We start from the raw sequence: 17535 nt of genomic DNA, 5'->3' as shown, positions 1-17535 counted from the left end.
TTAGTCTACTTGGTTCTTAATTTCCCGAAATAACTTGGCATCACCCGCAAGGGGTCACAGCTCAAGGGTGAAGAAGCCGTAAGTCCAGGCTTTGAATTGAATTGAATTTACTCTTAATTAACTTTAATGTGTACAGAGGAAAAGACAAGTACACAGTACACGTGAACCAGGGATGGGAATAGTAAGGATGGAAGAAAAAAGTACTGGGATTACCTGAATAACTGTATCAAGTACTTTTTAATGAGTGATTTTTAATGGGAAAGTTAAATGAAGAGCTAGAGATAGGGAATTATGAAAAGAAAAGGAGTACCAGGAATGAATGGAGAGTTGTAGACTAATAGGAGTGTGTACTGAATGGAGTTTTATAGTGGATAATAAACTAGCAAGAAAGGAAGTAACAACGATAAACCAAATTTGGGGATGTAGTGAAAGAGGAATATGACAGAATACATTTGTCACACGGTGAGAATGAATGAATGACAATAAATGTAAACCATCATCATCAACTTACCCGTTTCATGACCAATTTTCTCGCTTGTGTGGGTTAGCCGCAATTACCTGATGGCATGGATGCCCTATCGCCAACCACCTTTACAGAATGATAACTGGGCATTGCAAAATTATGTGGGTATAGTTAGTTCGTTTAGAAAATTTATTGACAAAGCTTGTAGTACAGTTTGCCTATTCTGAGTAATTCAGTCAGGTCTTGACACTGAGGGTGGTATCACTTCTCACTGCCACGCAGGACAGAGGTTTATACACAGAAATACAACATATTCATTAACAGCTATATATATATATATATATATATATATATATATATATATATATATATATATATATATATATATATATATATATATATATATCAGGTCAGATTCATGTGGGTAATGTCACTGTTCACTGCCATGCAGGACAGAGGTTCGTACACAAAGAAATACATCATATTCATTAGCAGTATATATAAGTCAGTGGTTCACATACATTGGACGTCATGTTCTAATTGAGGACTAATCAGTGTGGGCTAGCAAATTTGGGATAAACAGCAAGAATCTCCTCAAGCACCCCCGATTCAATATAGCAATTACAAAGTTCAAGATACAATAAGTCAGGTGGCCTGAAGTCTTTGACAGTGTCACATTCAATAATATAGTGTTCAAGTGTATGCTTTAAAGGTTTATCACAAAGTTTACATGCTGAGTGTTCCGGTATGGGTACAGCGTTACTAACCTGCCAGATGTGTCTGTATCCTAGCCTAATTCTGGCCACGATTACATCACATTGTCTGGTTCTGTCCTTACAACTGCCAGGTCTCTCTGCATTTCTCACTTCTTCTAGATCAGAGTTCATTATTCTGACGTGAATGTTTTTAAGTACAGCATTGGACAGGCCAAGTTCACTGTCAACATTTTCTTTCTTACATGCCTCATTGGCCAGTCTATCAGCACGGTGATGATACCTGATTCCAACATGGGACGGGATCCACACAAATTCGACACAAAATTTGTTCTCATTGGTAGTTATAATTATGTGGGACTTCCAAGTTGCCTCCTGTCAGATAAAGCAGGGTCGCTACTTCCTTCGATAATAAAAGATTATCCCGTACTATATAGTAAAGCTTGGTACCCATTTATAGCGGAGTGCATTGGGGTATAGGGGCGCCCACGGGGCGAACGAGCGACCCTCGAATAGGAGGTCTGCGCTGAAGCTTTTATACAGGTAATCTTCATTGAGGGTAATTATGTGTCCGGATGCCTTTTGATCATCTTGATTTATATATCTTCCACGTGGTTGCTGACTTGTCATTTCCTGAACTGATGCCCCCATAAATAACCATAAGGCATTGCATGTCTTGTCTCATTTGATAAAATAATAACTCACCAGCTTAATGTAAGCTGCTTTGTATTAAGTTTTAGGATTATACACAATAAGATGAGGGTTCTGACTCCTGTGCCAATTATATGTCACATCCACAGCACCAGGCGCATCAACCTTTGCAAAAAAACGTGGTACTGTATTGTAGAAAGCAGCAAGAACGACTGGTATGTGGGCCATTATGGCTTGAGCAGCACATGAATAATTCAATGTTGTGGTAGCGATGGCATGCAGGGCCACCTGGGCATGACACCCACGTCTGGTGAAGGTGGTGCCGACTTCTAAGCCCGTACTGTGATGGGAGGTATGGAGCACTGTGGGCACGGCTCCTCATTCATATCATTCAGTCCAGTCTAGAATTGTGCCCACAGCAGCTCAGCCTTGAGGTTGTACGGAACAGCACGATCATTGGCCGCCACAGCAGTGACGTCGCTACTTGTACACCTAATGAATGAAATTATGGCGAGGCTCGACGGCTAGCCCATCAGTGGCTCGCGTAGGCTGGGTATGGGGCATGGGCCAGACAGCGAGTCTCATTGTAATTATAGCAAGATGTCTTATGTTTGTGTGTTGTGAATGCATATTTGCCAAGATGAATTTACCGCTAAAATGGATTAAAAGCGTAAAATACTAAGCATCGGGACGAAGGTAAGGGATTGCAGTAAAGTGCGAGCATCTATTTGCCACATTAAATGGAGGATTTGTTGAGAATAAGATTGTTAGTTGAAGTGGTTATTCTCGGCAGGTTCAGGTCACGAAGTAACAGGTGGTTTGGCCAAGATGAAATGTGTAATTTAGGCAAGTGAAATGTGCTGGTAGATGTGTAGAATTGGACTATCTAACGTATAAATTTGTCAGGTGTGGGAACAGAAGACCAGACTGGGGTGAGATACGACCGTGGGAGGTTGAGGGAAAGGGCGGGAGGCATGGTCGTTGGACTGTCAAGAAATGTGAAATGCATAATAATGTTCGAAGTTGGCATATTATGATTTGATAAAACTAAGAAATATCTTTGTAAAAAAAAAAAAATGAAAGGACCAGTTATCAACTAAGTGTCTTTTGTAATTACAGCAAAAGTGAATCATATAGTACAGTATTTACCAAATACCCAGCATAGACATTTAGGGTAAAAGAAGGGGTTGCCAATTTATTATAGAATATTTCTGAATGGAATCTTTACTTTTATGTTTGTTATAATAATTATGGGTAAAGGTGTAGTTTAGGGCTAACACCAGAAGGAGTTTGTAGAAATCGTTGGAGTTTTTCTACACACTATTAGCATGCTAATAAACACAGAAATGGAAACGACAATACATAGAACCCGGTCCGACTAATTACCCAAATGTAGCCGCAATGAAGTCAAATAATGGTCCTACATGAATAAATCGGACTGCTAATCACTTCTCGACTAGTATTTGGTGTCACAAAGTAAAAAAAAAATGGAAAACTTACTTTAATCTGAGTTAATAGATCGCGTGCATGTACCGAGGGAGCGAGTAATTACCCAAATGTACCCAAATGAAGCCGCAATGAAGTCAAATGATGGTCCTACAAGAATAAATAGGACTGCCAATCACTTCTCGACTGGTATTTGGTGTCACGAAGTCACAAAAAATTGGTAAACTTAATTTAATCTGAGTTGTGTTAGGTTAGGTTAGGTTAGGTACATGCACTCGATCTATTAACTCATTAACTAATGTAACATAACCTAACCTAACCTGACTTAACCTAACCTGACCTAACCTAACCTAACCTAACCTAACCTAACCTAACCTGACCTAACCTAACCTAGCCACAGAACCCAGGAACTATATCTAACCTGTGAATCTTATGGTGGAGCAAGGGGAAAACATTTTAAATTTTCGAGGCTAATAGAGTACTTGGGTTCATACAAAGGAGTGTTAGTTACAAGACGAGCGAAGTCATCTTAAAACTATACTTGTGAGACCTCACTTGGATTATGCAGTTCAATTCTGGTCACCGTATTACAGAATGGATATAGAATCCTTGGAAAGAATTCAGAGGAGAACGACGACTAATCCTGGGCAATAGGAACCTTGAGTACAGAGACAGGTTAAAGTATCTTAATTTGCACTCCCTCGAGAGACATAGAGTGAGGGGCGATATGATAGAGGTGTATAAATGGAAGTCAGGGCTGAACAATGGGGAAATTACCAAGGTACTCAAACTATCCAACCAGGAGCGAACTCGTAACAATGGTTTTAAATTAGACAAATTTAGATTTAGGTGCAAAATGTGTAAACATTGGTTTAGAAATAGAGTAGTGGACGAGTGGAACAAGTTACCAAATATCATCATTGACTCGAATATGCTGGATAGCTTCAAACATAGGTTGGATGTTTATATGAGCAATAGGGGTTGGGTGTAAATGGGATTGCCCAGTATGGGCCAATAGGCCTGCTGCAGTTTCCTCCATTCTTATGTTCTTATGTTCTCTTGATGAATCAAAGAAAACCATGGAGCTATGTCAAATTTTACTATGAATAGGTCAGTCTCTTGGTTGTCATATCTGGCTACAATTGGACATCACTGATGTTTTTATCAGCTCACATGAGTGCTAAAAGCATGAAGGCTCATGGTATACAGTACATGTTGTTTCTTATGTAAATTCAAAGTCAGATGTTTTCCTTGCTCCATCACCAGATTTGTATTTTGTATATGAAAATAATTATTTTTGTGTTTTAAGTTGGTGATTTTCAACTAGACCCTTACCTAGAGAATTGCAGGTGAATTTGTAGTTTTAACTAACCACGGCTCTCAAGTTGAACAATGAGTTTTTCCAATAGTTTAGACAATTTTAAGGCACTTTTCTTCTATGATGTTCCCTTGCAAATGACCTAAAATTGCCTAACCTAACTTCCTATTCGGGAAGTTCTGCTCCTCTGGATCCCCCGTCATAGAAAAAAGTGTCTTAAAATTGTTTAAACCACCGGATAAACACATTGCTCAGCTATAGAGCCATGGTGGGTTGAAACTACACATTGGCCAAATTGAAGTATATTAGTACTGTATATTACAATACTGTATTATTTTTTTTTTAAGTAAAATTTGATGAGAGTGGTCTGTCCTTAGTAGCTACCTGACGAAATTTCTCTGTAGAAGATAAAAGCTTTCTTTCCCCAAGAAATCTACAAAAATACATTGTTTTAACATATTTCCATTTATTTTTCCTGGCTCCACATATGGGTTTGCTTTTTATGCATAGTAACAAACATGTACCGTAGTAACCTCACCCTATACTGTACCATAGTATAGGTTGAGGTGAGAACCACTTTTATTTTTACAGGATCATTACAAAATGTTTGTTTCAGTGCTTATTAAGTAAATTTGGTGGAAGAGCAATGAAAAAATCATTGTGAAGTAATGAAAATAACTTTTTTTTTATGAGATCTGACCTTACCATCTAAGTCAATCAAAACAGCCGTAATTGAACTTAACTTAATCTTCCTGAACTTACCTAGCCTAATTTCAAATAACCCTAAATAAATTTCTTGGTATGTTAAAAACAAAATCTGGTGCTGACAACTGTCTATGAAAAAAATTAACCCTTGCACTACAGGATGCCACTTAATATTTAATTGGCTAACGCCTGGCGATTTTAATCAGCACAGTCGAAAGACCCCCGACACAATAAACTATTTCCACGGCTAATGCCACTTTTGATTTTGATTTGGCTAACACCAGACAATTCTATTCAGCACAAAGGATTGGTGCAAGTGTATCGAGTTCTGGTAGTACTGTGTTTTTGTATGTAGTGTATAAGCTGAACATGAGTGTGGCAGTTGAATGGATACAGCATTGGCGTACTGTCCTAAGGATCTCAGGTTTGATCCCAGGGTACTGTACTCCCAATCCATCCAACTAAAATGTGTATCAAACTTGACAAACTTGAAGGCATTTGGGTACAGTGCTGGCCAGACTGCTTTCTTACATACTGAAGGTTTAGTATACTGTACAGCATGCTCTATTTACACTGTCCCTAATGGGCAGTAATGCCCAATTAGGTCCACTTTAATTTTTCACTATTTATGTTTGCTTTTCTTCTTATTGGTATTACTTTTCCTGTATTTACTGCATAGTGATATTTTTGCCTAAATTTTGGATTTACCTAATTAGAAAAATGAACATTTCTAATTTTTTCATTATCTTTATTTATTTTATACTGTAGTTGCACAGAAATTAGGACATACCCCGGTAGTTTTAAAAATAAATTGAATGTAAGTGCAGTGAAGGTCACTTTGTAAGTAGAAAAAAAATTTATGGAAGAAGATCCTGTCTCTGTTTTTACTTTTATTGATTATTCTTTAACTTATTAACAAATTAATTTGTAGTGGGGGCATTTTTACTTGTGTACAAATAAATGTATATTCCCTTTATGTGTTTGCCCTTTGGACCACTATTTCTTTTACCTGTATTGTATATACTGTACACTTCTGACCCACTAGCTATACACCTCCCGGTATCTTTAAAGCACCTTGGCTGCTAGAAACTTAAATTAAACAAATATTAAATGTAAATTTTGTCGGTACTCTTACCGTCTTTCATTGTTTTTCTAATGCATAGTTGCTTCTTGGAATCACTTTCTGCATAGAATCTCATTATTTTTTCTTTGCTTCTTTATATGATACACAGTTGACGAACCAATACCATACTGATCACACACCTGTCGCACCGAAACACCATGGTCAAGTTTTATCAAAAGTTCCACCTTATCTTGTATCAATATGGACTGGTGTTTACGCTTTACACCACCACTGACACTTGTAGTACGTACTTGCCTTTGAAGACATAGCTGAGGTTAAATATGTGCAAAATAAGCTAAGAATCACACAAAATCAAGGAGCTACCACCAGCAATTGCAGGATAAACAAACAAAGGGAATGTTGTTAACATGTAATGCCATCTGTGGCATCCCAGTCAACTAATCTGGAAGTTGCGGGAATTTCAAGTGCCTTTTCATAATTTTGTCCGGATTAAAAGAGGTGCTGGACCATCTGTTCCCGGAAAATCGGTGGTGGACCTGTACCCGCAAACAGTCTTGGGTACATCCAGGGTGTCATCCGTAAATAATAGAGGATCGCAAATTATCCGGGCATACTGCACTGTAGTTGTGTACTATTTATCATTAGTTAGGTAGGTTTTATTCTTATTTGTGAACTGATTTTTGTTTTGGGGGTATGATATTGGGGTATTTTTGTCATTGGGAAGCTGAACTCTATTTTTCCCATTTTTTTTCCATTTGAGATATGAAAATTCACTTGTCGAATGTTTTTTTTTTTTTTTTTTTATAATCTAACCCAGTTGTATCTTGAGGGTTACCTGTACAGTATAAAGTTCTGTGGTAGACAGCTTCTGAATCTTATCCATTACTTTATACTGTTCAGCATTGAGATAATTACAGGAAATTATTTGTAATTACATTGTTAACAAAAATGAATGATTGAACCTGAAACCACATTTTGTGGCTGAGCCCAGAACTGTGTGATGCATGTACAGTACAGTATTTACCCACAAAGTCTAAGGATAAATTGTAGACATATTGGCTGGGATGATACATTAATTACATTAACTTTCTTTCTGTTGCTACCATCAACCTTAAAAATGAGTACAGTATTAGAAGCAATAGTCACAACTGAAGGTCAGAAACTAATGACTCTGATGTCTTATTATTGTAGTGTGAGCAAACCTTGGTCATTGGCTGGAATAGCCATGCAATATTGCAATTACATGTGTCAAGCCATTCATTTCCACTCAATTTTTACTTTACCTACCTTGAGTTGTGTTTTCATACAGTAGGTTTGATCCCAAAATGGGATATATTGTACTATACTGTAGCTATAGCTTTTCATCTGACTAAGGAGATCCTAATCCATAATTTTCCTATTACATAATATGTTTATAATTGTGCAACCTCTGTAGTCATGTAACCTCACTTGGAAATGAAGGTGTACTTTGCCTGTTATCCAAAGTCCATACTTGGTGAAGTATACAATACTGTTGGAGATTAATCTTTTATTTTTGTTGGTAATTCAAAGGATTAATTACAATCCTTCTTTTCTGAATACCTTCTCTTCTAGTAATGGTAGGCTTTGTTGCACCTTTGTTACATTTTACTTTGGGGAGATAGTGGATTCTTGTAGAGCTACAGCTTTTGTAGGAAAAATTCCTTTCTTAGAAATGATAGCATATTGCATCTTGTGAGGAAGGCTGTGCTCTTGCTTGCTTTTTCATAATTTCTTGATTCTTAGGGCCCTCTGCCGGATGACTTATTATCTATGGCTCATCTTATGAAGCTGTTAGTTGGTTTATTTACAAATTTAGCAGGAGGATTCCATTAAAAGTCCAGACCGGGAGAATAACAGTTATTGTGCTGGTTCGTTAGAGTTTTGCTTTGGAACACTTGGGTAAAATAGGAATTTATTAATGGCAGAGCTTGATAAAATGAGATATCAGAAGGCATTGAATGGGTCATCTTGGTTCATTTCATAAGTACAGTAATAGGGAAAATTATCAGAAAGTATCAGAGTAGTGCTTCTCCCATCACTTCAGAAAGGAGTATCTCAAGAGATTTTCATGTTTAGGAAAGTCTCTGGTTATGTCTCCATTGGTCCTACTTTTAGTTTGTGTAACCTTAGGCTATCTCAATTTCTTAACAATGAGTGAGTCTTCCTGCTCTAGGCCTAAATGTGCAGCAATTATTTTCTGATATGGAAAAATTAATATGCTTGTCATTGTTCTCTGTGGCCAGGGAATGCTGTGAATTCACATCTTAAGATTATGGATTGCTTTTATTAACTAGATAATTGTCATGCCCTTATGTGATGCAGCCAGGTTGCATTGCAAGGCATTTGTCCTCAGTAGCTTTATTTATACAATGACTTTTACAAGAGGAATATCCATGTTCAGTGGCTAAATTATGTACTATTGGCCTCTTCCTGCAGCAGGAAGTTATGCATATGGACTGTGTGGCACTAGGAGTCAGCTTAATAGAACCCATCTATAGCATTAAGGTTACCTCCACTGGTGGGGTGTGTGTCATATTAGCAGTTGGAGCATAGATAGTGCTATCTCCTCCATTTAGACCAGGAATTAGGTCATAAATAGAGGAATGATACTGATATCCCATTACATTTCATGACTTTGATTAAATTAAAATATTTAAATACTTTCCCTCCTCCCAGTAGACAATGAAGAAGTCAGGTATAACTGAGGTATTAAGCTTGGGAATGATAAATTTTTGGCTGGCAAGAGATGAGTGTACAGTAGTTTGCAAAGGTTGGTGTGACATTAAGACTTGTCTTCTACCATGAAGAGTATCTGTTGTTGGTAAAGTTACTTTTTTCAGTGATTTGCTTATCATGAGAATAAGTAATTGATTCACGAATTGATCCCAGTCACTAATATTTGAGGCTTCCCTGAGTTTTCAGCAAGCGTATTAGTAAAGACTTAGTAAAAAAAATCGGATATTCAGGTCAATCCTTTTTTTGGGTTACTCAAACCCAATATAGTGTGTATTTACTGTACTGTATTTGTTTACTGTCATTATTACAGTTTACCTTGTCTTTAATTATTTTTGGTAATGTACTAATATATTACATCATTTATATAAAGTACTGTAATGCAGTAGGTGGTACCATTGCCAGAATTTTTTTTATTTAATGTATCTAACTTCAAAAATATTTTACAGATGGTAGGAAGAGGGTGGTGGTTGCTGGTGTGGACAGTGTACGCTGCTTGGACAGTATGCATTGTATGTGGAGGGTTGTCTTGTCAGCAGGGTCAGGAGTTTTACAACAGCGAGCAGGGTCGGTGTGTACCGTGTACACGCTGCCATGGTTCCCTGGTGGTGGTGGTACCGTGCTATGTGTACCGGGATGCTGTGTGTGCCCCTGCTGCTCAGTTCCTTCCCACCTGGTCGCGGCTCACCAAACCCCAAGCCCCCATCACCCTCTCCACACCCACCACCATACAGAACCGCACTATAGAAGAACATGGACGTGATAGACAAACTTCAAAATTTACTGTTGATAATTACAATTTGTCAAATATCAGTGGAAATGCTTCCAGTCAGCATCAAGGTGTATCTAACATTACTAAGAAACCTAATAAAAACAACCATAATAGACAGAACCACAGCTTGTTTCATGAACAAAATGACTCTGAGAAGAACAAAAAAGGCCAATCAAAGCACCACCACCGTCATAGACACAGTGGAGAACGCACTGAATATAGAGCTCAAAATAAGTCTTACGTGGTGGAGAGAGAGGGACATGTGGCGAGTGGTGTCCGTGTTAGTCAGAAAAGTGGTGCTAGTGATTCAGTGAATAAAACCATTAGTAATGGAGCCAGTGAGTCAGAATGTGTAGCTAGAGGCAGTGATGGTTGTGGTAAGGATTCCATGGGAAAGGACCTCAGTGATGGTGCTAATAGTGATAAGGATGAAGACAAGGATTCACATGAGCCAGAAAGGGCACACTGGGAAAAAACATTTTTTCTCACAGTTGTCATTGTTATTAGCATTTGTGTGGTTGTGCTTACCATCGTTACACTTAGTCATTTGAGAAATATCATCGCCAGATGGAAATTAAGTGAGTATATCTTCATTTTGTGCTGTATACTGAATTCTGTATTACCCTTTTAAATAGAAATAGGTTTCCCAAAAGTATATCCCAGAATGATATCTATCGACAAATGATTTATAGGAATGAAATCATTGGAAAATTTTACAGCTTTGTGGTGGCTATAACATGGGACTTTATAATTTGACATCTAGGAATATTGCAATTACCAGGGGCAAGCAAGTGCTCAGTATTTTCAGCACCGTTGTTGAATGGAGAAGGAAGAGTTTCAACAGTACTGTACTGTATATCTCCAGTGCATTACAATTATAAAACCTTTTATATTTAGGTCTTCAGCCGTCAATCTGTATTCTTAGCATTGTTTGTCATGCAGATATTACAGCATGGTGAGCCATATGTGCAGTAATTTTATCTTAGATGGCTTTTTCTTATTACAGGTATCCCTTGCTTAATAGGTCATGGTAAAATTTGTCTTAACCTAAGGTAATGGGGGGGGGGGGTCCCACAGACCCCAGAGGAAAAATCCCACCCAAAATCAGGAAGGTACATTTAATGAAATTTAAGGACACACTGTACACTATACAGGGTACAAACATTTAAAGGTCTTAGCTAGGTTTCTGACTGAAAATGAAAAATTACCAAATAGCTGAGTACCGGGTAAATGAAAGTATAGATTGAATTTTTTTTACCCTTTTACACTTATGTTCATATAAGTTCGGCGTGGGGATTTTTGGACCCCGCATTACGTCCGTGTTACAAAAATTTGCCAAAATGAATTTCCTAATTTATTATATATTTTTTAATTATTTAACAAAAGCTTCTGCTTATACAAATTTGGGTCCCAGCAAAAATTAAAATCCTTTACCTTGAGGAGTCAGCTGGGGGCAGCCATCTTGGAGAGATGGGCAGAGATGTATTTCTGCTCAATGATCATAACAATTCCCTTACCCTCCCACATCTCCCCCAGCCCGTGTATTTTGTTTTGCCATTCCCCACCTGTTGTAGGGAGCCTTAACTGCCCTCCCTTAGGTAACTGCTCCCGCTGGTGGCATTGTTACCAAGTTTGACTTGTCACTGTAGTCACATCCCCCTAGCCATTTTGCTATCAGTTTGAGCTGTAAGCTACATTATGGTTATTATGGTGTGTTAACAGGCTGGATGGCACGCCAGAAACTAGTTTCTTTACCTTCAATTATGTTCAATAATTGTTAAAATGACTAAAAAAGTTAATATTTAACTTTTAAAATTATTGAATAGTATAAACTTCTTGATATTTACTAAAATAATACGGAATTTAAGCCCAAAAACCGATTACTGTATTGGCGGACTAATACTACAGCTGGTGGACCGCCAAATGCAAGCGAAAACATGTTGAAGTCGGCTCATAAAAAACTCGTTAATCGAGGGATTGCTCGTTAACCGAGGGACCACTGTATAGGGAATACAGGTATACATTTCTTTGCACACAGGTTAGCTGGCTTAGTGGTGGAGCGGGAGGACGGCTGGGTGGTTGGTGGTGGGGAGAGCCTTGCTAGGGAATCGGTGGAGATAGCATTGCCGTTACTATGGTAAACAGGGAGTACGGATGTACAGTATCTTATATGCAAATGGCGACTGTGTTAAACTTTCATTTGGCTTTTATTTACGAGTTTGGCAATACCTTATATATACTGTACAGTATAGAGTATTTTTTGTTGTAACTTATTTATTGTTATTATTTTTATTTATTCCTCACATTTACTGATACTGTATGTATTGTTTAAAAAACTGGATACAGGAGGAAAATACACTCAAAAGTTTTTTTCTAAATACTCCCAGCTAAAATGGCTGTGTCTAATATACCATAAAATATGGTAATACAGTATTTTTAGTGTGTTAGGTAGTAAATTGCAGTAGATGAGTACAGTGCAGTACTATTTTCATAAGTTGTTGGTTAACTGATTTTATGTGTTTGGGGTATAAAACAGTATGTTGGGGTTTTCTTGTTGTTGGTAACCGAACCCTATTTGTCTGAATTGTTTTGTTATTTGAGAAACGAAAATTCACGTAACGAATGGTTTACCAGGAATCTAGCCCATTCATTAAGCGAGGGATACCTGTACGGCAGTGGTGTACCGTGTTTGCGCTGATGAGACATGCAGAACACCCACATATATCAGTTATCAAATCAAATATTAAGTAGGATATGGCCTTTCTCTAAATAAGGGGTGTCAAGCTTTTGTAAACACCTATTTCTTAAATTATATCACTGGCATTTTACAAAGTATCTATTATAAATCATTAAATAATGGGTGCAAAAATACTTATGGCAAAAGAATATTATGCTTTCAGTGTGACATACAGTAATTTAGAAATAAAGTACAGTACAGTACTTAAAAAAAATGACTAGGCATCATGCACAATGCTGGCCCTCTGTAAAGTTGCCAATGATCTTATTGCTGAACATTTAAATAATTAGTAAATATTTTTATTTATATGATCCAATTATTATTTCAAGTAAAGCAGAAAACTGAATAACTTTCCCAAGTGAAAAAACTAACTGAAAGCAGACTGTAGGGTTATTTAGAAATATTTAAAATAATAACGTGGACCAGTTTTGTCCAGCTGTTGGAGAGCCACCGCCGGTATACATAGCCTCTCGACAAGTGAATACAGTTTCCAAGGTGCAGGCATTTGTACCCATTAAAGTTACAGAAACCTTATTAAATAGCTACTCTTATGGAACAACAACTCTTAGGTAATATAATGTCACCGTATAACATAGGACTTTGTGCTTATTAAGGGAAAAAATATTAAATTTGACTAAAATGGCTCAAATTCCTTATGCTCCAACACAATGAAGTTAATTTTAGCATGTTATTGATAGGATGGTTATATCTATATGTCCATTGAGGGCATGCTGCTTATCCTTCTGCATGCATTGAGGGACGCTGAGTCTCCTCAACTTTCCTGAGTGAAAACTGTGAAGACTCTAAAAGTAAATCTGTATTATTGAAGATACTACAGTTGAGTCTTCATTTACACGGTCAATTGAACCCGTGGAGGCCCGTGTAAAACGAGAAACGCGTAAATGAAATAACAGAACATATGGCATTAATTGAAATAGAGACTGGGCCGACCCCCAAACTCCACTTTTTCCTGACACAATACGCACGTTGTAGTAAAAATACAGTAACATGTTAATTTTATGATGGTATGCATACATAATTAAGAGAAATATCAATAATATTGGGTTTTTTAGCATTTACGTTAGTAGAAAAGATGGCTGGGCACACGGGGATGGGGGGTTGGTTCCGAGGCAGAGGGCAGATTATTGGCCCTCACCTGTATCACTTGTATCAATTGTATCACCACAGAGGCTTGCAGGGCCTCTGTGTCAAACCCCTCAAAGTCCATATCCTCACTATCACAATTACTATCACTGACTTGGGCCTGCTGTGGTGGGTGGCGGGTGAAGAACTCGGTAATGTTTTGATGACTGGGCAATCTTGTGCGCACCCAGCCTGCGCCGCTTCCCGCGTAAATGACCAAATTTACCGCGTAATTAAAGCATTTCATTCTGGCAAGGCACCGCGTAAATGACCAAACGCATTAACCAAAACCTTATATTTAAAAATATTTTGCTTTCTACTAGGCATGCAATGCATGGCTTGCATTCATTAAGAATATGCCACTGTTGTACGGTATCACAATTGTAGTTCCCTCTTGTTTGAAGGACAGCAGAATTCCTGGAGTTATTGATGTTCTCTACAAAAGGCCTACATCATTGAAAAAAAAAAACACTGACATCAGCTACCCATTTCATGGCAAGGTTTTTATTTTGAATTGGACATTCACCAAATTGATAAATTCAACTGAGGATTTGGCTGGTTGGTGGTATGCTTTTTTAGGGTGTCCTGGAGTTTGGATCACTGAGTTTTTCAAGTGGTTTCAGAAGGTTTCGATGGAAAATGGGGAATTTACAAAGTAACTCATTTGTGAATCAGAAAGATTCATTTCTCCTGAGGGAATTTGTGGCTGAAATAGTTAAGTAAAAATATACAGCTGTTGGACACGAGTTGTTTTAGGGTGGTACTAAATTTAGGGGCATCTAATAGCTATTGTAAAGAGTTTAAGATGACTACTATAAACAAGTAAGAAGGAGGTTGAAAACTAATGGTAGCCTAAAAGATGCTCCTTGGTATTGGTAAATGTTGATTCAAAAGCTGTTTAGGGAATTCCCAGCTTTTAACATTTTTTGTGTGTATGTATGTAAAATTCAAGCTACTTACTTTTGTGTTGAAAATTACTCAAAGAATATTTATGAAGACATCAGGGTTGATTCAGATATGTTTAAGTCAGAAATATGTTTTGGATGTGCTATATATTGCTGACTATTTTTTGGGGGAAGTTCATTACAACAGTTATTTAGATGCACTGTAGGGCTAAATTCCACTTTACTTATTTTATCACATTTGTAAGTTTTATGATTAGGTCTCCAGTGGAATATGTGGAGTGAGTCAGGTAGGCTTCTGGTGAAGAAAGTTAAGTCGCTTTATAGGGAGATTAGTGTTCGCCAGAAGTTTTATTTCTCGCAGACAGTACGAGAAAACAGTGGGTAGGTACGGTATGTTTTTGCAACTCAGGTTGTGGAGCTAGGAGCTGTCTTTCTGCAGAATTTGAATCGGCCCTTGAAAAAGAAATTCAAAGAGTGTGGTCTGGTTTCTGTGAGGGACACATTCAAGTGTTGGGAACTAAAATTACTTTTGTCCTTTTATGATCTTTAGAAGTACTGTACTTGTACTAGTACTTTGATTTTATGATTTTGACAGACCCATTTAAGATATGATGAGGTTTTCATTCTTCTGATTGTAACCTAAGAGGCATTGATCCATGTCTATGTGGGACACAGGCTCCAAGGGAGAAGTACAGTAATCTTTCATTAGTTGATAAAATGTTTGCTGTGGCATGTATTAATACACAGAGTTCATATAGGTGTTGCCCATTTATGGAAGGTACAGTTCAGTATCATGACTACAATGTTGAAATAATAAAGAAGTTGAATTGAATTGAAACAGTTTATTTAGCCAGAAAAACATAGATGCAGAGTGGATAATAATAATAATATTAACATGGCTGAGCCAGTTGAGAATCTGAGCTCTCCTGTAAGCACCTGATATACTGTATACAGTACTGTACATTTATCTCAAGGAAGTTTTATGTAACATCTAGTAACATCTGGAATAGCACACATAGCATGGTGGTAATAAGAGCATCTCAGAATGTTACCACGGTTATCACTTCAATATTTATTTATTTTATTTATTTATTATTTATTTTTTATTTGTTTTACATTTATTTTATAAGTATTATACATAAGTTACAGTGGAATTGAAAAACAAATATAATGGGGAAGCAGTACAACATGGGTTGTACAGTATTAAGGTTGAACAAGAGGACAGAGCTGTCAGGATTATGTCTAGTTGGCAAATATATTTATTGCAATGGTAATTTCTTATCTATTTACATGATAATTTCCGATAAAACGGTTTTGATGGTACAATAAGAGCAGGTATATATAGTAGGAATTACAAGAAATATCAATACTTAGACAAAAGACATATTTTAAGAGATGATTTAAAGGAAGGGAGCGTAGTCTTTGCTCGGATGGGTGGAGATAAGTTGCTCCACACCTTCACACCATGATATTTTATGGAGGTCTGAGACTGAGATGAGTGCATGGTGTTAGTAGCTCTGGGTGCCTCTCAATGTATTAATTCATAAATTAAAAAATTTACTTTGATAGCTATAAAAAAACAAAGGTACTGTATTTTGTGGCATATAGGATGCAATTTTTTTCTTCAAAAATTTTCCTAAAAAATCACCCTGCATCCAATATGGTGAAGGTCAGGATTGGGGTCCAGCTTGGGATCTCAGTATCCCCCTAGTTTAAGAATCCAAACAACTTCAGAATTAATATATATGGTATATTACAAGAATGATTCCATTTAACAAAGAGAACAATTAAAACAATAATAAATCTATTATCACAAACTTACGGCAAATTTGCCGAAGACGTAAATAATGGCTTACATTGGCTTAACGGCAGAGGGAAGCTCACAACATCTCACTGCACCTCCTTCCCAGCATATGTAACCCACACCAGCCGCCAGTCAGCCATTTGCAATGAGTCGATGACGCCAAAACAATAGCGATGGTGCTACACCCTGGTGGTAGATCGCAGCAACACAAAACATCACAGCCAAAAATACGAGTTTCACATCCTGTCGGTAATTCTCTTGACCAAAATATAAACAAGCCACACAGCTGCTCTGATAAGAGGTAGAGTTGGGTTAGTATAATGTTACTATAGTGTATATGATTTCCTACTTGATTCCAGTGTATATTTTATTTACATGCACCAAATCATGTTTTCCCCTACAAAACTACTTTAAAATCACGTTCAATAATTGTATGATGAAACGTACTGAAAAAAAAATTCCACAAAATATCCTTGTAAAATAGGGGTGCGTCATATGTGGTGGTGCATCTTATATGGCGGCAAATACGGTAACTTTTGCTTAATAGACGAGTTGTCGGTCGGAATTTTTTCGTAAGATGGCAGGTTAATGGGTAAAGAAAACGCTTAAATTCACTATGGCAATGATATTTTAAAATAAATCGAGCCAAAAAGTGTAAAAAATAAGAGTTAAAGTAGCTAAAAAGTCACGTGACTGCGAAAAGATCTGTGATTGGTTGTGACGTCACAGGTTGGCTCGAGCTGCCGAGCAGGAGCCTAGAAGCAGCCAGCTGTGGTGTATGTGTTGTTACCATCAGAAATACACGACTTGTGGCCATATACAATGTTGATATACACAGGCATACCTTATTTTTAGATTAAAATAAATTACTGCACAAGTATCATCCTGTGTATTTACTTGTTGGGTGCCAAAATGATGCACAAGACCAATAACTCCAAAAGGGAAGTTTTCATCACTGTTCTCTATTTCATGTCTGGAAAATGTAAGTTTTCGTCACTGATGTCTTTATTTAATGTTGTGGAAGGACTAGAGACGACCAT

At 37.3% G+C, this 17535-nt stretch overlaps 1 protein-coding gene across 1 annotated transcript in view; it reads left to right on the top strand.

Annotated features, from left to right (window-relative positions):
- The first annotated feature begins 2224 nt into the window (after nucleotides 1–2224).
- LOC121871879 overlaps nucleotides 2225–17535 on the top strand; it is a 35222-nt gene continuing 19911 nt past the window's right edge. The window contains exons 1-2 of the mRNA XM_042374460.1: nucleotides 2225–2523; nucleotides 9584–10484. Coding sequence (XP_042230394.1) covers nucleotides 9584–10484 — 901 coding nt within the window. The 5' untranslated portion in view covers nucleotides 2225–2523. The remainder of the gene's footprint in view (nucleotides 2524–9583; nucleotides 10485–17535) is intronic.

Source organism: Homarus americanus, unplaced genomic scaffold (assembly GCF_018991925.1).
Source record: "Homarus americanus isolate GMGI-L3 unplaced genomic scaffold, GMGI_Hamer_2.0 scaffold39675, whole genome shotgun sequence".
Taxonomy (NCBI): Eukaryota; Metazoa; Arthropoda; class Malacostraca; order Decapoda; family Nephropidae; genus Homarus; species Homarus americanus.
The sequence above is the reverse complement of the archived record's forward strand: the minus strand, read 5'-3'. Positions and strand labels throughout refer to the sequence as shown.